The sequence below is a fragment of the Cyprinus carpio genome, chromosome A12 (genome assembly GCF_018340385.1).
Source record: "Cyprinus carpio isolate SPL01 chromosome A12, ASM1834038v1, whole genome shotgun sequence".
NCBI classification, from domain to species: Eukaryota; Metazoa; Chordata; class Actinopteri; order Cypriniformes; family Cyprinidae; genus Cyprinus; species Cyprinus carpio.
In genome coordinates, this window is record NC_056583.1 from 26,834,463 (window position 1) to 26,858,108 (window position 23,646).

General features: G+C 38.4%; 1 protein-coding gene across 1 annotated transcript; it reads right to left on the minus strand.

Moving 5' to 3' along the window:
- Positions 1-40: 40 nt before the first annotated feature.
- Positions 41-23,381, minus strand: LOC109053161 (transmembrane protein 94-like). Its single transcript, XM_042768229.1, has 32 exons — positions 23,225-23,381; positions 20,125-20,385; positions 16,692-16,811; positions 16,482-16,609; positions 16,257-16,393; positions 15,773-15,981; positions 14,831-14,982; positions 14,552-14,654; positions 14,157-14,243; positions 13,085-13,201; positions 12,679-12,735; positions 10,810-10,914; positions 10,169-10,342; positions 9,776-9,991; positions 9,373-9,685; positions 8,552-8,725; positions 8,360-8,462; positions 8,049-8,257; positions 7,285-7,466; positions 7,057-7,192; positions 6,845-6,954; positions 6,603-6,702; positions 6,268-6,370; positions 5,801-6,011; positions 5,018-5,095; positions 4,844-4,929; positions 4,669-4,750; positions 4,398-4,561; positions 4,222-4,313; positions 4,032-4,125; positions 3,731-3,901; positions 41-3,031 (listed from the first exon to the last, which is right to left on the minus strand). Exons 2-32 carry the CDS (start codon positions 20,146-20,148, stop codon positions 2,959-2,961), a joined length of 4,110 nt encoding a protein of 1,369 aa, XP_042624163.1. The 5' UTR covers positions 20,149-20,385; positions 23,225-23,381; the 3' UTR covers positions 41-2,958.
- Between the last annotated feature and the right edge of the window lie 265 nt (positions 23,382-23,646).

The window sequence follows — 23,646 nt, forward strand, 5'->3', positions numbered from 1 at the left end:
CACAATATCATAAGAGATGTTCTTAATGAAAGAGCACGCCTTTGTTTTGAAATGAACACATTTATTAACAACGTTGGTTCACAAATAATCTCTGGGGAAGTGGAGAAATCAATGTTAAAGATATCTTAAAAAATACAAACTGTACAACATTTATAAATCTTATGAACATTCATAAATAGCAAATATATCGGGTCAGTCGGTGTAGGTTGTAGCCCAGGCATGTATTTTGCAGAGAGGTTCTGTACAGCCCTCTAAAATGGCCTGATTCATACTCCTGGTTTAAAGATTACAAATTTTCTGACTGATGGAAAAACATCAGCAACATGTTTTAATCCATGCATGACTGAGTCAACATATTCAATATTCAGCAGATGAGTAAATCAAGAAAACCTTGCATTCTGGTCTTTATCATGCATACATCAGGAAATAAGGGAAAAGAGAAAATTTTAAGAATAATTACCAAAAAATTACTGTACAACAAATGCTGCTCATAAACTCATATCCCAAAATGTTTTTTCCCCCTGTTACTACCATTTGTAAAAACAGAAGATCAGTGCTTATTAAAATAAATTCCGCTATACTAATATATTTTACAATTTCCTTAATTGTACATTTTGTTATATAACTAATTCAGCACCAGTTAAAAATTAACTACTTAACTTTTTGATTTCTCCGATATGTCTGAATTAGGGGGGCTTAGTTACACAGAAGTGGTGCTGAACAGAAACATAGAACCATAGCTACAGTTATGTAATGGGGCAGTATAACCTCTCAACACTTCGTACAACTCGCCTTCCTGTTGAATAAACAGAAAAATTAGAAGAAAAAACGTACACCTATGAACATTCAGTGCCTAAGAAAATGTAGATGCATTATGGAAAAGGCTGTTAGGTTGCAATCATTTGCTGATGTTCAGGCATATGTAATCATTTCAAAATAAAAATCAACATTAGATTAGAGGTTACAGTATGTATTTGTGATTTAAACTCAAGTATTACAGTGAGACAGGAACAAAAAGGCAGGAAATCAATAAATTAAGACATCTTGCAGTTCATTACATAGAAAAGGGGACAGACTGTGGCTCATTGGAAAGACAGATTCTTTAGAAAATACTAACTGGGTTCTTGAGTATAGGGTCTAGAGGCCTGTACACATGAATCACATTTAAAAGTACCACTTTATACAGCTCTACCAGCAACTTAAAGGGACAGTTCACCTAAAAATGAAAAGTCAATCCAAAAATAAAAGAAAATTTTTATAATTCCAAGCTTGAATGACCTTCACTGTATGGATACAAATGATTAACACATTATACAAAATATATCCTTTTATGTTCTGCAGAAGAAATAAAACAGGTTTGGAACAACATGAAGTTTTGTAAATAATGACAATTTAAATTTTTTGTTGTACTATTCCTTTAAATTCTCCTTTTGATGAGTCTAGGCTAAGTCAGAGGTTTCAGTCTACATGTTAGTGGATTACTCTAGTATTGGGAAAAAGTGCTGGTAATTTGGAGATTAGCTGGTCACTGTCAGAAAATACCATTTGCATGTATTTTTAAATAAGCACACCTGGTGACACTGTAAAGAGACCCTTATACTCTATAGCTGCAGCCCAACTGAATCAATTAAAATAATAATAAAACCTATTAAAATCATGACATTGCCTAGAATTTATATTAGCAATCAGCTAGAGGTAGAACAGAGTAAAAGTTCAATATCCCTCTTTACCAGTAAACACTGAATTCTCTGATTGGGGGTGGAAATAATCATTTTAATTTAAATAAGCCTACCCCATCCAGAGTTGTATATATTCATTACAGAACATCGGAAATAATACTCACGAAAAAACGTGCGGTGAGAAATCAGGCAAGTGATTTTGTTGTCTTGCATGCAAATGTACGCAAAAAATAAAAAATCAGTGCATTCTGGCTGACGATCACACATGAAAAAAACATTTTAAACGTCTCTGTAGAGAACAATTCAAGTTGGAACATTCTTCCTTCAGCTGTAAAGCTACTGCTTTACCTGGTTAAAAAAAAAAGTGTTTGTGTTTTGAACTTAAGAGCTTTGCAGTAAAAATAGTTTAAAAGAAGACTAAAAAAAAGATTCTAGATATTCCTGCATTTCATCTGATATCGATCTGTAAGAGGAAAAGAAATTTAAAGCCTGACTGATTCTATGTAAGCTAGTAAATGAGTTTGCACACAGTCTCACACTGACTGCATTTGATTTTGGAAGCTTAGTAGCTCTAGCGGATATATTCTCCTAAGTAAATTCACTTGTACATATGATCACAAAAGAAAACAGAACGTAATCTTTCCCCTCTGAATATGAGGTAAGTTGAGGCGATGACATTCACATTATAACCTGTTAAAACAGGCTTCATCGAGCTCTTATGACGTACTACATGAACTGCACGAAACCTCTCAGCAATGTGATAAAGAACCATACAGCTAAAATACGAACACAGAGAACCTACAGCTAAAGCTCATCTCATGAGCGGTCAACTGTCTCATGTTTGAATCCAAGGAAATCAATAAAATCCCCATTTCACAACATCTTATAAAAAAATAAAAAGTAAGAAGAAAAATCATGCTAATTTAGCCCTCCGTTGTAAATTTTGGTATATATTCTCTATATCGTGCATTACAGTTTCAGGTTTTGAGGGGGTAAAGGAATTGCCTCGTTAAAAAATAATCCCTCCATTGAATGTCCCTGTCCAAACCAAAGCAGCACGCAGGTAAACATCCCTCAAACAACACAGAGGAAATCTTTACTTTGAGTAAAGCCTAAATCAAAGATAGTTCAGGTTCTCACGGATTAAAAACGCAGCCCTTCAGAGTTCTGTTGCAGGAAGAGCTCTGTTTGGGAAATCCAATGCATTCTTCATCTTCTCCACCACTGAAATGAACATGATGCTGACGTGTACGACCATGCTGTCCTTTACAGACGCAGGTCAGAAGGGAGAGTTCATCCCCAGCTTAGTCTCAAACTGAAGCTTCTGCCTCTTCTGGTAACGCACTCGTATCCTGAAATCAGAGCCATATTTTCATAAGCTGTGGGTTAAATGATAAATGGCATATTTAGGCTAGATTTGGACTAATTAAGAATTGAAAGGAATCACATAGGAAATGAAATAGTACATTCTGTCAATATAGTGAAATTTCAAAATAACTGTTTTCTATTTTAATATGGTTTAAAATGTCATTTATTCCTGTGATGGCAAAGCTGAATTTTCAGCAGCCGTTCTTATGATCGTTACACGATTCTTTAGAAATCATTCTAATATGCTGATTTTTCTTATTATCAAGGTTGAAAACAGTTTTAGCTTCCTAAAATTTTTGTGAAAATCATGATATATTGTTTTATGAAAGTTAAAAAAAAAACTGAAACATTTTAAATGACTTTAATGTCACTTTTGATTAATGTAATGTAACGTGTCCTTACTGAATAAAAGTATCATCATTATTTTTAACCTTACTGAACAACAGTATACATTGTGGCCTATTCCTCACATAAATCTATCATGCAGCTTCAGATGACTTGGAATATTTTAAATGAGTTGTATCATATGGTCCACTTTCATGGCGAATTTATATTTATTTTAAATATGCATTAATTGTATCAAAGAAAGAATGTCTTGCAGGGTTGGTAATGACATGAAGGTGAGTAAATGATGACAGAATTTTTATTTGTATCCTCTACATTAAAGCGATTTATCCTCTAACCTGATTTCATGCAGTTTTACTACTTCATTGATTAGCACCACAAGTACGATGGACAGAGAGACCAACAGCCAGACCAAGAGGGGGATGTGACGTAGTGTGAAGACCACCTCTGTACTCCTGTCCTGCCACAACTGATAATCTATCACAGCCTGCACCACCTGTCCCAACAGTCTGCAAGAAAAAACAATGGCAAAGTGCATTTACTGTAAATGATCCCTTGGAAGTGACAATAGTTCTCAGAAACTACTTTTAGCATGTGACTTTGCTAATAAAATAACCATTCTCTACAAGAAACACTCACACCACAGGCACCGTGAGACACCACCATGTGTTACTGAATGGGTTCTTCCTCCACAGGGGTTGTGAACGGTGCACATAGCTCAGAGAAATGACCACTAAAAGAGAGGAAGAGAGATAATATGTGTTTTTTTTTTCACTCGGATACATCTAGATAAATATTCAAATGAGACGATGTATTTGATTAAAGTCACCTGTGTGCAAAGCCAGAAAACCTGCCATGATCTTCTGAATCAAAAGCAGCCCATTGGACAATTCACTAAACCACTGCGGGCCATCCTGTGAGCTGTATGCATGAATCATTGATTAGTACTCATAACTAATTCATGGCATCTAAACACAGAGAAAATAACATTCAGTGTTTGTCTACCTAGATGTGAGTATGTGAGAGCAGGTAATGGTGCTGTTATCAGCTTTTGTGAGGTTAGCTGCTATAACACAAACTTCCTGTAGAGAAAACCCGAAGCCGACTAAGTAGGCCAACATCGTCAGACCGAACTTCAACAGGAACCAGCCTAGGAAGTAGTGCTGGGTCTGAGGGATGGAGTCAAAAATAACATGAATGCACACGTGAGTTACATCAAGTGTGTTTAAACAGTTTGCGGTTTAAATCGAGTGCATTGTGTGGTCTCATGACTGACCTTGCGTGGTATGGAGTCCAGATTCTTTCCAGTAGCGACTGTCATCACTGAACTGTCTGGCGCTTTTCCCAGAAAGGACACGCTGTGAATGCCAACATTTTGTTTTACATATAAAGATCGCTGGTATGACATAGTGACCAAGATTTACTAAAATGCAAAATTTTTTCCTTATTACCTTAGCAGTGGGTAAGAGAAGCAGGAAAGCCAGAGTATGTCTGTGATGTTCATGGGAGGAGGTAGCTGAATAAGGCAGGCCAGGAACTATAAAACCAAGATATCAAGAGTATGAATATGAGTTCTGTAATTTTTATGTCCTGTAAATAACATGCAGGTCTGTTTTTTTTCTCACTTGAATGATGACCAGTGTCAGTTGACACTGCAGCAGGAAGAGGAAGCACTTGCGGATGCCATAGGTGGTGTGTCTCGCCTGAAGATACATCAACAGACAGCACTCAGATTCAAACTTCTTTTTTTTTTTTAAAGATTGTTTTATTAGAGATAGTAAAAACTGACAAGAAATTATGATGAGGGAATGGGATTGGGACTGGTTGCAAGCAAGACTCAAACCTGCATGACTTATATTCATGTACTTAATCATTTTTCTTTTCTAATCATTTTTTTTTTTTACGATAACTGTCTACATATAATAAGCAGCAAAAATACCCCCCATGTTTTTCTTTTCGGTTGTAAGCATACTACTGTTCAAAATCTGGGGTCAGTAAGATTTTTTTTTTTAAAGAAATTAATACTTTTATTCAGCAAGAATGCATTAAATTACTCAAAAATTATTCAACATGCATGTATATTGTTACAAAAGAGTTCTATCTCAAATAAATTCTGTTCTTTGGCTTTCAATTCATCAAAAAAAGACGATCATGGTTTACACAGAAATACTAAAGAGACACTTCAAACATTGAAGACTGGAGTAATAACTACTGAATATTCAGCTTTACCATCACGAATAACTGCAGACTTGATAATTAGAGACTTATTTCAAAAACTGCACAGACTAAACTATAGTAAATTCACTGCATGAGCTTGTATCTTCTTGCTCCCATGTGATGAACAGCCTCATCAACCCTTCAGCATGCCAGCTGTATGTATGTGTATGTATGCATGCATGTATGTATACCTGCTCTATGAGTTTGACCATGCTGACACTCTCGCCCTGATGGAAGGACATGGAGCAGGCGAGGCTGTTGAGACTAGCACTAAGCCCCATTGGAGACAGCTCATCACAGTCTCCATTCAGCCCGCAGCCCGCAGCATACCCAAATGTCTCCCATGAGCACCGAGATGGGTATAGAGGATCCAGGGAGATACTAAAACACACAGAGAGAAGGCTTCCGAATCCCCACATTCACTTTATATTCAAATAAGCCATGGAGTACTCTAAAAGAAACATAATTTTTGATGTACACTATATTTTATCATCTCACATATTTAGAATTATGCAATAAACAAATGATCAAAGCTATCTTTCTAGTTTCTTGAAAATAGCCATTCTTTAGATTGCAGCTTTGCATAAGATTCTAGGGCATATTTGATTCTGGTGTACAGAAGAGTATAGAGACGTGTGTGTTACCCACCTGATGTCACTCTGCAGAAAGAAAAAGGCAGCTGTTACGGAAGTTTGCGGAGCTCCCCAAACAGCATGTCACCTCTCTGTTCTCCTGCATGATTTTCATCATTTCACACATTGCTGTGAAACAAACATTTAAAGGGTTCAACTCAAGAACACTAGCATATAACACACGGGAACTTAAGGCGTCTTTAAGGGGTCACCATGAAATCAAAATTTAGAAACTGACAAAAATCAAGTCCCACCCTACATTTGTTTTCAACCGAGATATACTGTACGTCATAACAGAAGAAAAGATGATCACAACTTTTGCTTAATGCTGACATTGAAGCAGGTGTTGAGGCTGACTCACTTTCAGGGGTGCAGTCTGTGAACAGGGGCACCAGTAGAGGCACATTGTCTATGTTCTTCAAATGAGGACGAACCTGATGAATGCCACGAGGCAGTTTGGCCTATAAAACAACAGAGAGGAAAGAGCATCAATCAGTATTTCAACAACTGCAAAACATTTCAAACTACCAAACTCACACTGCAAAGGTGGCACGGAGGCACTTCTAAAGTGGCATTTAAGTGCCAATGGAGTAGACTGCTTACTCTGTTGCAGTCTTCTAAGAAACTGGGCACATCACTGTCAGTAGGCTGGAAGCTGGCGAGATCTGATTGGTCCTCAGGCAGTAGTGGGCCCTCTGCGTCATCACGAGAATCTAAGAACACAGAGAGGTTGTATCATTTAAATAATTTCCAAATGAGGAAAAAATGTAGTGTATGTAAACTGTGTGTACCGGCAGGCAGAAAGACACACTTACCATGCAGAAGGTCATCATGTAGAGATCCTGCTTGGCTAGGGCTGGACGGAGCACCATCGTAGTGACCATCTCCGTTTGGGGTCAGAGAGATGTGACAGTTCCACCCCGTCTCCAAACCCATCTTCTCTGCAAACACCTACAAGCAAAGCCAACATTAAGAGGTGATAAAATATGACACAGCAAATGCATCGTGTTTTTACTGAGCGTGTTTTCTCATCAGTGTCATACTTTGCTACGCAGCTCGTCCTCCATGGAGAAGTACACGAAGCGGATACAGGCTACCACCAGGTTCTCAATGAGCCGTACAGTGTCCAGTCGGGCCTGGAACTGGGACGACACCATTCCCATGAAGATCTGGCCACTCAGAGCCTGCACACAGTCCTCCTTCTCCAAACCTTCTCCAATACCCTCTGAAACATGTACAGTAAACAAACATATTAAGAGTTGGTAAGTTTGATTCATAAACCATCCACTACAAATCAAAAAAATGGATCAATCTACTAATCTATCCATCCATCCATCTCTCTGTCTATCTAGATACATATCTATTCATCCTAGTATCTACAAATGGAAAAATCCATTCATTCATGTATCCATCTGTCTATCCATCTATCCACTGAGCTATGTATCTATCCAGCTACATATCTAGCTGTCTATCCATCTCTGTATCTATCCATCAATCCATCTTGTTATCTATTCAGGTATTTATCTATCTATCTGATTATCCTTCCACGTATCCTTTATCCATCCATCCATTCAGCTATCTATCAGCTACGTATCTATCTATCCCTTGATGTATCTATCCATCCAGCTATCTGTCTATCCATTTATATATATTTATGTAGCTATCCATCTACGTATCTATCCAGCTACTTAAACATCTATATCATTTTTGCATCTATGAGATCGGCTGATCGTCAGACAAACATATCAAGATATATATTTTTAGCTTCAGTGTCCAGACTGGGAGCTGAGCAGACAATGTCTCTTACCATCAGAACTCCAGCTGTTCCTGCGGCTGCCATGTTTGATGGGGGTGGTACTGGGAAGGTCCACCCCAGAAAAGAGCGAGGGGCCTGGAGCCAGCTCCACACATTTTCCATTGAGCTGTCCAGACAATGCCACCTGCATAGGCTTATAGGCGAATGCAGAACAATATCCTGACAGACAGGCACGTTGGTAGAAATCTAAAACCTTTTTCCTATGGGGCATAATACCAGTACTTTAGTACACATACAAACTCCACTCTGCATATTAAGAAAACTAAATGACTAGTGTAAGTTTTTTAATTAGTGTCCCTGACCTATCCGAGCCAGACAGTGGATAGATGTCCACCCCGTCCCAGAAATCTGTGCAGGCTTCCAGGATGAGGTCGGCCGAGCCGTGGGAGAGCATCTGTACATTATCTTAACGGAGTTCAAAGGGCAAAGGTCAATGACTAAACAAAACCACCAAGGACAAACAGGAAGTGGGATAGGAAAAAAAAGGGCCGTACTGGTGGTGCTGTCCCTGACGAACAGACTGATGAGGTGACTGATGGGAGGCTGGCGTTTGGTGAAGTGATGGAGACGCCGGGGGACAGATTCTTTGGTCTTCTCTCCGGAAGGAAGCTGGTACAGAGACAGATGATTCTCATGCTTAAACAGTTCCCTCGCTCCGGGAGTGAAACCTGACATACAACAGAACAGGAAAGAACAACCCAGTAATCTTAAGAAAGAATGTGAAGATACTAAAATGAGTTTAACGTCACTAGAAGTACAGCCAGAGTAGAAGTTAATAATTAGGGTTGCACAATATCCAATATATATTGCGCATCCATACTGGCCAATATTAGAGATTTTTTTTCATTTATCATTATGGGTTGAGGCTTGTACCAATATTAATATTCTGCCTGATATGAAAATTCAACATTATTTCTGTTGACAAAAATTAAAAAATAAAGAAAGAAAAAAGGAATGTCTGCACACTAGGGAAACCGCTTCTATAAACTAAAAAATTGTCATTTTAATTGCTACAAATGAATATAGGCCTTACAAAATAATACAAAGCATGAAAAAAAATTACTTTATGTTTCGCTAAAGAGTTTTTTTGTGAGTTTTTAGATTTTTCATGTTTTTTAAATATCTGTCGACAACACTAATACAGATTAAATTTGTAGAATAACGATAAAAAAATAAGTCTTTGTGTTTGTATAGCCCTGTATTCTCGTGATGGGAAGCCCATAGAAGCTACAGGAGTCCAACATTAATGAAAGATTATTGTGCAATACTATAAATCCTGAAAATATAAGTTTGGTAACATGCTTCTCTCGTTTACCTATAAGGCGAGATAGTTCACAGAGGCCCCAGGGAACATGAACGGGTAGAACCGCCCCGTGGCATTCCTGCAGCGCCAGGTTTGACAAGTGGTCTGAGAATCTGCAGAGCTGCTGGGTGACGGTGGCATTGCACAGGTTCAACAGGATGTTCAATCCAAGAGGCTTCAAAGAGGGCAGGTGATTCTGCCAACCGGAATCATCAAACTGGATGCTGACAGGGTTCTGCTGATCCTGGGACAGACTTAACATCTCCAGATGATAGTCGCACACAAAATCTTCTGCTTCGCACAGATCATCACCCATACCGCATTGCTGGAAATAGAGAGACATACAAATACATAAACCATCTGCATAGTTATAACCTGAGCCAGCTCCAGCAGCAACAAAAAGATGTAGTCCTACCTGAGCAATGCCATCTTCACCACCCTCAGTGTCATGGCTGAAACTGACATTGGATCCTGAAGGGTGTTTGGAACGGGTGGTTTGGGGTCCTCGATGCTGACGCTGGGTGTCTGAGGAGCGGGCGGTGTCATGTGATGTCTCGCTGGGTTCCTGCTCAGCCATGTGAAGGGAGGGTTCAAACACTGGTAAACACAGCAGTGCTTCGCCTTCCTGAGGCTAAACACAGGAAAACACACACAGACTGAAGTGAGACAAAACACTGGCTAAAATAACAACTTCCTCAAGTCCAGCCTTATCAGGTACAAACACATGCTGTATTTTTGCAGAAACCTTATTCAAATCATCATGATTAAAAGAAATTGTATGATACTCCAGTCTAGCTATCAGCAGTACCTCGTCTCGTTCCTCCTCGCCCTCTGTCCTGCAGAGGGAGTTGACTAACAGGTCATCTCTGAGGTCATCCTGGCTGTCATGAGGAGGTTCCACTCGTCCGCTGAAGAACAGCACAGTCTCGGGACTAGGGTTGGGCCAGGATAGAATACCTTGCTTATCCACACAGCACAGCACCTACGAGCGGGTCAGGAAATATGTTAACACAATAAAGCTTAAGATTCTCTGAATTTAAAGCAATACTAATGGAATCATTTTCAAGCAAATGTCTATTGTTTTCACCAAATAATGCAAATTTGTTTTTACATACTGAGGGATGTGTTGTAATTATTGTTTGTGGTAATTACCAGCATGATACAGATGCAGTATGTCAAGGATGTAAACAAACATTAAAGAATGTGGACAGGATCAAGTTCTTAGAATGGTTCTGCTATTAAAGAGACATATTAATGAAGCACTAATTTAAATATTTGAGCAGAATGTCTCCTGAATGTCTATATCAGGTACAGCCCTGCTGTAATTGATAATTAGGTTGAAAATAACCCAGAACGCTCCTTTAATTTGTATTCATTTTTAAACTCAACATTTTTTCAAATTGCAAGCAAGTGTAACATTTCCAATATGACAGCAGGGGGAGCACTTACAGTGACTGAACCCAAGGAGTGGAGCAGACTGGAGGTATAACAGAGGGTCTGGGACTCTCCCTTCAACACACTGACCAGGTGTCGCCACACACAGCGTAGCATCTCCTACACACAAGCACGTACACACACACGCAAACAAATATGGAGTGAGTGTCATCTTCTCCCCTGACTGAAACTCAAAACCATGCATCAGCACCTCTAGGTTGTGAATGGCTCTGCAAAAGTGTCAGGATTTATGAAACCTGAAACCTAGTTCTGGATGTCATCCTCAGACAAAACACACACACACACACACACACACACACACTTAAAGAGAATCTCTGTAAGACAAAGCCTGGGAGAGTTAGGCAGGAAGAAAGCAGCAGTAGCATGTCCAGTCTTGGGTTTGTCCTGGTGCATTCAGAGATTTTAGGATTGTTTCATAAAGATAAATGCAGCAGGAAAAAGGAGAGAAATTGAATTGACGTGAATGACAGAAGATTTCAAACTTAAGCAAACAACTGAAAGCTTGAGGCAGCAGCTACAGGAGAGCAGCAACTGAACTGAAGAACTGAAAGCTGTTAGTTGCAGGTGAATCTATCTGACACACATCAGATGTCAAAGTCAAGACGAGATCAAAACTGAACTAATTTACTTTCTTAATACATGTTCCTGTTCCTATTGTGAATGATTTATCAGTACATGTAAAGAAAAACTGGTTGCCGTTCAAAGCATAATGACTTATTCTGCCTATCAATTGACTTTCAGCATATTAGAATGATTTCTTAAAGGATCATGTGAGTAATGACCGCTGAAAATTCAGCTTTGCCATCAAATTAATAAATTACAATTTAAAATATAATAAACAGTTATTTTAAAATGATAATAGTATTTCACAATTTTACTGTTTTTATAAATTTTGTAAGCACTTTTTTAAGAAACATTAAAAAAAGTCACTGATCCCAAACTTTTTAACCTTAGTGCATTTATAAATTATCTCTTTAAATATATCTTTTAAAAGTCAACTGTTAGGGACTATACTAGGATATAGGCGGCCTTGAATCTAACAGACATGGAAACTCGACAAAAAGCCACAAAAGTCTCATTTTGATTTCACTGGGTCTTTAAAGACACATCATCGAAAACACACACACACACACACACTCAGACTTTAACTGTGCACAAATGTTAAATAAACCCCTGAGAAAGTTTATGAAGATCATATTAAAAACCTTTCTTTTTTTGTATTACAAAGTCTTTAAAAATAAAACATTAAAGAGCAGAACACACAGTAGAACACTTTCAGCCTGTTCATGTATCTGATCTATCCATGCAGACAAATACTTACCACACTTTGGAAATTTTAAAAGGAAAAAACAGAGGCTCGATCATGCAGTAGTTCTCAAAATGTACATTAACTCAGATAAATGTAGTTTAGACACGCACCACCACTATAGAAAGAGTGTATACTCTATCATGCAAACCTCAGGCAGACAGAAGGTGGGCAGGCAAAGGCCGAGGGGTCACAGGTCAGCGTGTGCGGTGCCAAACTAACCGGCAGCACAAGAAGCCAAAAAGGTGTAAATAAATAAAAAAGACCACGGGTGTATTGGCTGATTTTGCAAACTTGATCGAACAAGTGAGATGAAGTGACGTGTTTTTTAAAAGAAAAAAATGAGAAAAATCTGCAAAAAAAAAAAGTGACGCAATAAAAAAACAGGCTCTTTTCATAGTGATCCTCTGATAAAGAAGTTGAAATGAGTAATTATCAGAACAAAAAGATGAAGAAAAAGATGACGGTTGTGGAAGGGCCCAGAGCAAGGGAGAAGGATCACAAGAAGCGTGTGGTGAACGGGTGGGAGAGGAGGAGGAGGAATACAGAGGATATACCTGGGAGGACACCACTTCCGTGTAGCTGCTTAGAGTGTCCTCAGAGAACTTAGCAAGCTGGGATGAGAGAAAAGTCTGATTAAACACCTGGTCAGCCCTCCGTTTCAACTCTAGCCTTATCGCTTCACCTCGGCTCTGCAATCCCTCCCTAAGCCTCTCTACTACTAGTGTGAGCTGGGCCAATGAGCTTTACTTCCTCATGCAGTGTTAAGGCTGCAAATCAAAGTTAATACACACAGTAATCTCAGACAGAGCGAGTTACAATTTAGCAGCAATATCCGCTGGTGTGGGATTTGGGAAGTTCTGCGAGTTGTGCATGTTTTGCGTCTGCATATGTACGAGTGTGAATTGTTAACGAACAATTCACGAACAAGTACATGAATGTGCTGTGTTCTGTTTGTCTTACCAGGCCAGTGGGAGAGTTACGGCTGGACTCGGCTAACACGCGGGCCTCTCCGTACGCATTGACCAGAATCCACATCACAGGAAACAGTAGAGGTAAAATCGGCAATACACCCATCATCTATTCATCAGAGACAGCAAGAGAGGGAAAAGACACACATTAATAGCAGCATTGTTGGGGCAAATAAAATGTTTGCACCTCTTTGTGTCTCTAATTCAAATTTATTTTGTATCTCAGTGCAGGTTTAATAAAAACAAACATGTAAATATTGAAATAATGTTTTCCAATAGTAGGTCATTTAAAGCATTACAACACTGGCTCTCAAACTTTTTCATTCCATGACTTCTACAGTTTTTCGTGATTTACTGTATATAAAGTTTAACAAGGATTTTTAACACAATTAAAAAAATTGGCATAACTAGAAATCTGTATATTATAAAAATGCCCAGTCTTTTCATCTCTTTTCCAGATGTATAAATCATCTCATATTTTAAATCACACCTGATATGGGAGAAGTGGAGATATAACTTGATTTTTAGTTCATTTGAATGCTTGTTTTGGCTTATTTCAAATCATTTTAAGTCACCTTGTCACCCTCTTGGAATTTTGCTGAGCTCCCCTGATTGAGAACCACTGTGTTATAGTGATGGCTTTTAAAAAAACATAAATAAATAATCTCAGGTTTCATAGCATATTGCAAGGACACGCTACCCAGGATCTCATATTCATTACAACAAAAACTGCTTCATTACAGTGACCATTGTATGTAGATTTCACAAACAGTTTTGAGGAAAGTCCCCCATATCAGAAATTTAGCTGCTTGCTTTTATTTGGAACGATTATGAAAGTATCGTTCCATTCCTGCACTTCCCTTGCAAGGGTGCAACAATGTGATTTGAAACTTGCCTAATCACTCTAATGGTTAATAATCTAAATAAAAAAACTATTAAATGAAAAAGAAAATGCTATGATGACTTTAACCTAATACTTACTATTCTCAGAGTGTGAAAGCAGCTCTAAATTTAAAAAAATGAAACTGAAAGAAAATTTTGACTTGTGATTAAGTATTATTAACCTGCAACTGAAGGAAGTTGAAGGGTCCAGGGGTGAGACCGGGAGTGTCACAAAAGTACCGGATCGTGTTAATAGAGAAAAAGGCCACCTATAAACGAAAATTTGACCAAAGATCATCATCAGTAAATAGACACACATTTTCACACAAATTTTTTTTAACTGTTATCACACATGTTGCATCTGGGGCATGTGAGCATCATGACAGCTTTCACACCGACAGCTCTGCTGAGTTCAGCGGGCTCAATAATAAGAATCTACATACAGTACATACTATGCAGTACGAATACAGCAAACTGTTAATGTGGGTGTCAAAAAGGATGTTGTTTGCAGGCGCAATATGTGTGAAACAAACCATTTTGAAAACTTAAAGTGTGTATGCGTTCAGTTTTGTCATACCAATACAGCTGGACAGGCAAATTTGGCAATGATGGACTGCGCTGTGAACCGTTCATTATCAAGGGCTGTGATTGGACGGGAGAGAGCCAGGTCAAGACTGTTCCTATTAGCCAGAAAAAGGTGCTTAGTTACTATTAGCTGCTGTGAGAACACAAAAATGGTCACATATCACAAAGATAAAACGGAATGAAAAAATTTATAGTTATCATTTCCTTAAATTAATCAAACCAAAAATATTTCAGCTTTCATAGCAAGTTTGTTTGGCTCGGAGGTATTAACCTGACACTGTCGAGTATAGGTGTGCGCACCACCCTGAAGAGGCGGTACTGCTGAGGACTGTGGGGGCCCCTCCGCTCATTCCCGCGGGGGGAAGGAGGAGGAGAGAACGGCGGAAAAAGATCTCCTGGCTCCAGCACGATGTGTTCGTCGTCCTGGTAACAGAACATACAGTGATTAAAAAAAAAACAGGGTGAGAGGAACACTCATTAAAAAACAGCACGAGTTCTCCAAGGTTTTCTTTTGTACTGTTTCAGATTCTAGCACAGAATGCCAGTATGTAGTTCAGGAAAATCACAGTAACTTGATAGTGGATCTCTATTAAAAAGTGTAAAACCATTTCCTAATCAGCCACGATGAGTGAGAGGACATTGTGTTAAATGCTTTGTTTTTATTTCTAAGGCATCGCTATGTAGCCCACTGAAAACCCACTGAAAGCTAATTGGTTCAAAATCTCATTCCTTTAATAGAATTGCACATTAAATATCAAATACTTCCTGATTGGCTGTGTTTGGGTCACACCACTAAAGTAGTAACCATATATGTACAGTAGTCACTGTTACTTTAGTTACCATGCAGTATTGTTATTGTTAACTAAAATTTTTAACATTTTAAAATTTTATTAGATGAAAAACTTAAACTTAAAAACTTTAAAGAATTAAAAATGTTGGCAACTAACTGAAATAAGCTTAAGTACTAAAATTACTAAAACTAAAAAAAAATTAAGCAAGACACACAAACTAATAAAAATGACAAAAGAACAACTAAAATGAAAACTGAACTGAAAATATACCTTTTTTTTTTTTTAAATATTAACAAATGCTGTAATTATTTTTTTTTTTTTTTACAGAAAATACTAAAATAATATTGTTAACATGCTAATTGTTATGTATATTGTAAAATATCTATATCTGACACAAAAAAGAAACTTAAATCTGACATTACCTTGATGCCTCTGAGAGATGCAAAGGCTTCCTGGCCCGGTCTAAGAGCGATGACATCACCTTCCACCAGGAGACTGACAGGTAGATTGACCATCTGCCCGTCTCTGAATGTCCAATGCAGTGACCAGGAAGGGGAAGTCGGGGTGTAGAGGTCAGGACACAGAGAGGGGGCCCATCTGATTGGATGTCCTGCACTTCTCTCCAAATAATCTGGCAAACAAACGTGAGAGTTAACAAGTGAACATTTACTTTTTGGACTTGGAGCAACAAGTCTAGCAACATGGAACGACATAAGAGTGAATAATGACAGAATTTTAATTTTTTTTCCGGTGAACTTTATCATAATTCCAGTTATATCAAAGTGTATTTAGCATTGCATGGAAATATAATGCAAACGAATGGATAAACCACAGCATGACCATCATTATTATTTCCTGAAGCATGACTAATTCCTTTAGACGTTCATACACTCGCTGTTCTCTCACCATTCAGCTGTGAAATGATGGACTTGAGCCTCCGCACCATCTCACTCATCCGTAACCTCTGCTGCCGCCCAATGAGAAAGAGGTTCAACAGCAGAAGGAGGAAAAGTGCACCCGCATTCACTAACTCTATGCCTTGACTGAGACAACAAAAGAAAGAGACTTACATAAAAATATCTGATAGCTAAACTCGACTATGTGATGTTTTTTGCACTAAGCCCTGCCCACCTGCCCACCGGCTGGCTGCCATGACAGCACAACAGCCCAACAACCACAACCAGAGTGAGAACAGCTCCCGGCCAATGGAAGCATGAATGCCGGTTGTCATGGTGAAGGAAGCTCTTAGCCCATTGCTCCTGTAAAACAAAGAGGAAAACAAAAATCAGGACAAAAGTAATATACCATAACTATGTTGATAACATGCATTCAGGAACAGACCTGTATGGTAGATTTACGCCTGCTGGATTTCTGGTGTTGCCCCAATAAGTTGGACAGCTGGTCCCGTAGGGTGCAGAGAGCCTGAGCCGTGGACAGTCCCAGTGGAGTCGCCTCCTCCTCCTACAGCACAACCGGATGTCACAGTAAGTTCAAGTTGGCCACACAAATTGTCGGCGATGACCGACAGAAATCTGCTTTGCTTGAAAGTGAAGAGGTGTGCTTCATACATCGCTACATTATTTTCTATAGACAACGGACTTGTTTTGCCAATGAAATTTGGCCAAAATTTACTACTGTGACCATAACTTAAGAGTGCTGTCTGTTATAGACAATAGCTCCTTTACTACAGATTATAAAAACAAACACAAATCGTGTTTACTAATGCACTTACAAAGTAAGAGAGTTTAAAAGCAGAAATGTGAAACTTGTATTGTCATAGCATTTCTAACAATTATAACATATACATATAACTGTAAAAATATATATTTTTTGTGCACTGTTGGTTGGTTGTATTTAAATTTATTGCCGTATCAGCTTCACAGGCTATTCAACATTCAACAATATAATAGTATTTTATAAAATTCAACTTAGAATTAAAAAGAGTAAACAATTTTGTATATACAACTCTTTAAAAGATCCTTTAAATCTAAGAGTGTATGCCACCTGCGTACTGCTCAGAATTGCCAAAATGGCATTACCCTGATTTAGAGAGACACAGAGGAGAGGAATTGTTGAATAAAGTCGTTATTTTTGTTTTCTTCGTGTACAAAAAGTATTCTCGTCGCTTCATAACATTACAGTTGAATCACTGATGGCAGATGGAGTATTCTGACGATGCTTTTTATACTTTCCTGGACCTTGACACTGTTATTTACTTGGCAGTCTATGGGACAGTCTCAAGCCTACCGGTTTTCATCCAAAATAACTTAAATTGTGTTTCGAAGACGAACAAAGCTTTTACGTGTTTGGAACGACATGGGTGATTAATGACAAAATTTTCATTTTGCGCTGGAGTATCCCTTTAATCTGTAACGTTTCATCATGACATTGTTAGTAAATAACCACCAGTTGTTGTTTTTTTATTAGCTTTATTCACCAGTTTTCAACTACTGAACCAAAACATTGAGGGAAAGCAGACGCAGTTACACAAACCTATTTATTTAGGCAGAAACTTCCATCGTTCAACATGCCTAGTATGGTCACAAAAGAAAAGTCTCTCTCCACTGATGAATTCTTGCTATCCTACCAGTAGACTTCTGGGACGGCCGGGGTCCTGTAGTAGCAAATGAAGGCCTCAGCGCTATAAATAAACACGCCACTTTCCCACAGCCAGAGAGGCACTAAATCCCTGCACGAGCATCTCTCACACATGAAAAAGCAGGGATTTACTAGGTAGCACATGGACACATTACGGATAAACCACTCAAGACCTTGAAAAATGCATGGAACATTTACACCCAGAGACGCAAAGAAGAGTGCACATGCACCTGCCATGGCACTCTCACCTGTTCACACACAGTACTCAAGATTAATCACACACAAACAACAGATTTAAGCCTTTCACACACGAGACCGAAACACTGGATGTCAGACAGTCGGATTCAGACAGATCACAAACAACTGGGTTTGTTACCAGAAGTGTGCACAAATCCACTCACTTTAATCTTCCAGAACCAGGCCCCATTTTTCAGGATCATGGCTATGAATATTCCCTCTGCTGCAGACAGACTAATGTACGACTGGTGTGTGTGTGTGTGGGTTGGACACGAGTGTGCCAGGGTGCTACGAGATAATGTAAGCTGCTGTTTCAGCACCAGTCGCACAGACTGGACACACAGTCTCTTCCTCTGCGCGTTCAGGACACATCCCAGCCACACTGGTGTAGTCTGCCAGCTAAAAAAGCTTTGCAAACTAAAACCAGTACAACTGACCAGAGAAGATGAACACACAACCGTTCTTTTCAACCAATAACAGTGTGTAGGTCTCCTGAAAACAGTTAAGCTTAAGAAGAATGAATAGAAAATAAAGGCGATTTTGTGAATTGTAGTGTTAATTAAGCTGAGAGCTCTGCAGAAGCAGCTGCGACACAACGCCTGAAGAGAAACAGGCAAAAAGGGTGTAAAATGACAATGAAAAACTGAAGGGGATGAGCAGGTATCAGGGTTGAGGAGCTTTTGAGAGAAAGAAGTGGAGTATGAAGTGAGGGAGAGGGGCTTGACAGACAAGCAAAAGCATGGTGTGCCCTCGCCGCCCTGTCCAGGCATTCATCCATTCCAGCTGACACAGCAATTTACAATCCTAGCAGTGATGGGGCACAGCAGGACGAAAAGCATCCTCAATGAACTTCACAACCTTACTAAAGTATGGATCAAATGATCAGCAAATGATAATGAACAATGTCTGTTTCAAATATTTTTTTATGCAAAAAAATAAAATCTAATTAAATATCAAAAATTATAAAAAATAAAATACTAACATTGATGTGATATAAAAAAAAATTTAAAATATATATAATAATATATATATATATAAATTGAGCATAAAAATATAAGATGTGTATGTGGTTATATTATGCACAAATATAATTTCTATTTTTTTTTAAATATTCCAAATGTAATCTAATCCACACTAAATGATAAGTAGCCTATATTAAGTAGTATATTATACATAAATTAAAATATAAATAAATCACCTTTTTTTAAAAAACGTATATGATATAAAAATGTTTATGTAAAACATATAATATACTACTGCTTGAGTACCTGACAGATAATTCTGTTTTTCAATGTTTTATATATGGTGTTGTAAAGTAAAATATTTCAACTTCTGGAAATGCAGCATAGCACCCAAAATATCACTTTACCCCCCAAAACTAGTCATGCTATTATTGTACTTTCATTTGAATCATTACTCATTACCCTAAACAAAACTTCACATCCTCACTGAACCTCACGACCTTGCAATGCACTCCAGATTCAGGGTCTGAGTCAGATCCCCCTGTTCCTGCACCACAGAAACAACCATCCCAGCACACTTCCCTCAACTCAGCAAAATCAATACAGGTAAGTCAAGAACTAAGAGCGGAACACAGCAACATCAGCACTGCCAATTACATATAATGACTTTAATGATGCTGTCAAACACAAGCAATGTTAAAAAATAAATTCAGACAAAGGCAAATTTAGACATTCAAGGCCATGCACAAGGTTGTTTGCATGAGTTTTCAATTGATGATAAAAATAATAAATATGCAGACTCAGCATTGCTGAAGCCCAGGGTCAATGAGTTTGAGTTACATGAGAGTAATTAATGCATGCGGCTGGATGTTGTTTCAAAAATGTGACCATACGAATTAATTAAATTCTACTACAAAACAGTAAGAATATTTATTTATTAAACATTATTATGAGACTAGTGTGATCATGAGACTTACATGTTTCTTATCCTGTAGCTCCATTGCAGATGCTGTCTCTCACCATACTCTGTCGAGATACCCAGAGCTGGTATTTACGGGCCACACTTGTCTCGATCCCAGCCCTTCTGGCAGAGGAAGGCAACTGTGGCCCCCAGCTCCAAGACACCGCACCTGCGGCCACTGCCAGTCTGAGGGACGGATGTCGGGGCTGTCGTCGAAGCCCAGGGGACTGGAATCAATAAGAGGGTGTAGCTTCTCTCTTCTTACATTCAAAGGGATCTGATCAGGCCAGAAAGAGTTACAAAATGAGTTATTACATATAATCAATGACTACAATTAACATCATTATCCAAGTCAGGTTTACATGCTGTAGTTATTGGAAAATTTATGTACTCATGGTATCAGTATTCAAAATCATTCAGAATTCAAAATGGTAAATCAGTATTCAAAATAAATACAAAATGTTCCCACTATTGATGTACAGACGATGATCAGACTGGCCTTTGCCTACTTCCTCATTTCACTGACAACAGCACACAAGAGTGCAATAAAGAGCAAGAGCAAGTCTGTAAATAAGGGTAGTTGGCACACAACGTTTCTTTTTTATTTTAGGTTAAGTTATGGCAAAGTTTAATGGTCCAACAGGATGACAAAAGTACAAATATCCCTCAATTAATACGGTTAAAAAACCTGCATGTATAATAATTAGAAAAGAATAAGCAAAATGTGGGTTAAAACACTAAAGATGGAAAATTATAATATTCAGTTAAACCTTATTTTATAATAGCACATACAGTGGGTATAGAAAAGAATCACCCCCCACCCTCCTTTACAATAATCAAATTTAGTTGATTTGCAGCCTGAAATGAAAATGGACACAGTTTTTGTTTTATCCAGCTGTATTTATCCAACTTATAACATCCAAGTGAAAGAGATAACACCAATAGGGCTGTGCGATTAATCGAAATCGTAATAAAATCACGATTTGAGCGTGCGCGATTTCTAAATCGCTTTATAGCACGATTTTCCGCGGGCCCGACCTTCCGCAGTATGCTATCCGATCCAATCAGAATACAGCGCACCTAAGTGGAGCGCGAGAACAGAAAAGACTGGGCATATCCAGGTTCACACACTGTCTGTGATCCGAGCCCATGTTAATGGATTAGAACGTTCAAACTGCACGCGGTAAAAGATGTGAACAGAAAAGGTTAGAAATTGAAAGGTGCGAAAAGAATAAATATCTAGCGCATGAGCATAGAGAGAGTTGTGAGTGAGTGAGAGGAGACATGTTTTAAGTGTGCGCACTCTCTCCGGATGAGAGCAGCGTGTATCTGAGCACGTGTGTCTGGTTTTGTGACAAAGTAAAGAAAATCTGCGTGCGAGTGGAGAGATTCGTGCTCGCGCTTTATTTTAATGTGCTTTCGCGTTACAATAACGCGCTCTCGCTGCAGCTTCTGCACCGCATACACATACTGTATCCGCACTGCAGACGGAGTACGTGTGAACCTTGGGCAATAAATATATTTCAGCACCTGAGGCACCGCTACAATGAGCTCTATGACCAATGCATGGCAAAAAAAAAAAAAAAGCCCTGGACACGGGATTTTTTTTTATTTTTTATTTTTATTTTTTGCCGTATGTCTAGACATTTTGTTTGACATCTTTACTTAGTGATTATTTTGACTTATGTCTGTTCTAGAGGCATGTTACAAGTTTTTGATAAAGCTCTCATTGGTTTTCTTTTGGAAAGATGTTTCAAATTTATACTGAATGCATTTATGACTGTAAAGCATGTCTGTGTGTGTCAAAATCGTGATTAAAATCGAAATCGCAAAATTGATTAAAAAAAATCGTGGTAGGTTTTTTTTTTTTTGTCCATATCGCACAGCCCTAAACACCAACATCTCAGAAAATAAAAATTGAAATTATAAAACAGAATCACTGACTTGAAAAAAAGGCTAATTCCCCCACCTAAAAATGACTTGTAAACTCAATCAGGAGCCCAGACTTAAACCCCAGTGAAAATCTGTGGAATGACTTGAAGACTGCAGTCCACTAACGCTCAGCATCAAATTTAACTAAACTTGTGCAGTTCTGCAAAGAAGAGCGGGCAAATATCGCAAAGTCTAGATGTGCAAAGTTAGTAGAGACATATCCCAACACACTAAAGGCATTAAAGCAAAAGGTGGTTCAACAAAATACTAACACAAGCAGCTGATCCTTTTTCCAACTCAGTGATTCTGCTTTTTTTTTCTGAAATCGTGGTGTTATTTTCACTTGGATGTTATAAGTTGCACTGAGTAAACACAGCTGGATAAAACAAAAACTGTGTCCAAACTGTGATCAATTAGACAATGACAGTCTAAAATTAGACAAGAGAAATTATATAAGAGTGCCAGCAATCTGCAAAAACAGCTTTTGACTACAACCTCAAACAATGCAGGACATTTAATCATTTAATCTGTGGCTTTCTAGGTAAGAGGCTACATTTGACAAACAAATCACTAAGAGTTTGGCTTATTATTTAGAGAGACCAGCAAACCTAACCAGGAAACTTACTCCTCACGCCGAAGATCAAAACTGGCTCACTTTAACTGTAATTAACCATCACTGCACCATCACTTACATTATCTCATGAATCCAGAATATTCAGAGAGAACAGGTGCTGACAGTATTACACAGATACATAAGTACTTTACTAGTAGTGCTGATGCTACTTTAATATTTAACTACAGAGAGTGAAATGACAATGCAGGATTCATCTGAACAATCAAATCAGCAGTGGCACTTTACAGCAACAGCTTGCATTTATGTATTACACATCCTAATGAAATATAATATCCCAGAGTTTTTCCGATTATTATTACACCTATGTTAATGTGAAAGGCAGCTCCCGTTTTGCATGTTTATCGTTTGATCAAAGCTTGCGACCTGACAGAAACAACCCTGCTGTATCTCACTGTTGAAATGAGCTGTCAAAGTTACAATCATTTATATATAAATATAATTACACCATTTAGAAACACTGTACACAGCTGGTTCATGTTAACAGAGGTGGCCCAGGGGTTAAATGATACTGGCTACACGTTCAGATCACATTAAATCGACGTACACTTACGTTATAGAGCTGCAACATTAACGACCCGCAAGTGGCATCGTTAATCATCAAGAGCGTTTAAGCAGAATCAAATAATATTGGTCTCAAAATCCTTGGACTCACTTCTTAGTGACGGCCATGTTAGTGAATAGAAGGGCGTGGTGTGTTTTGTGTAGGGGACGATGTAGTGGAATCTGATTGGTCCGTGATATCTGAGAGGCGGGATTTGCCTTGTTTTCTGTTTTGTGATTGGTCAGTACTACAGGGAGGGTATTCAGCTTGCTGTTGTCTGGCTCATGGTTTTAGGCGTATTTACCCGGAACATCAAAGTGAAACCTTTGATGTCATATGGGGTTTATAATAAATGCATATTTATAAATATCGCTCTTTAAATATGTATCTGCACGCAAAATGCAAAAACAGACAGAGAAAGGACGAGAGAT

What these genes read in the sequence shown, in the direction of transcription:
- LOC109053161 (XM_042768229.1), bottom strand. Translation starts at nt 20,148, where the DNA reads ATGGAGCTACAGGATAAGAAACAT. An exon ending in GCGAGGAGGAACGAGACGAG is followed by an intron (nt 9,992 to 10,168) that starts GTACTGCTGATA and finishes TCCTGTGTTTAG; the next exon opens with CCTCAGGAAGGCGAAGCACT. An exon ending in GTAAAACTGCATGAAATCAG is followed by an intron (nt 3,032 to 3,730) that starts GTTAGAGGATAA and finishes CTCTGATTTCAG; the next exon opens with GATACGAGTGCGTTACCAGA.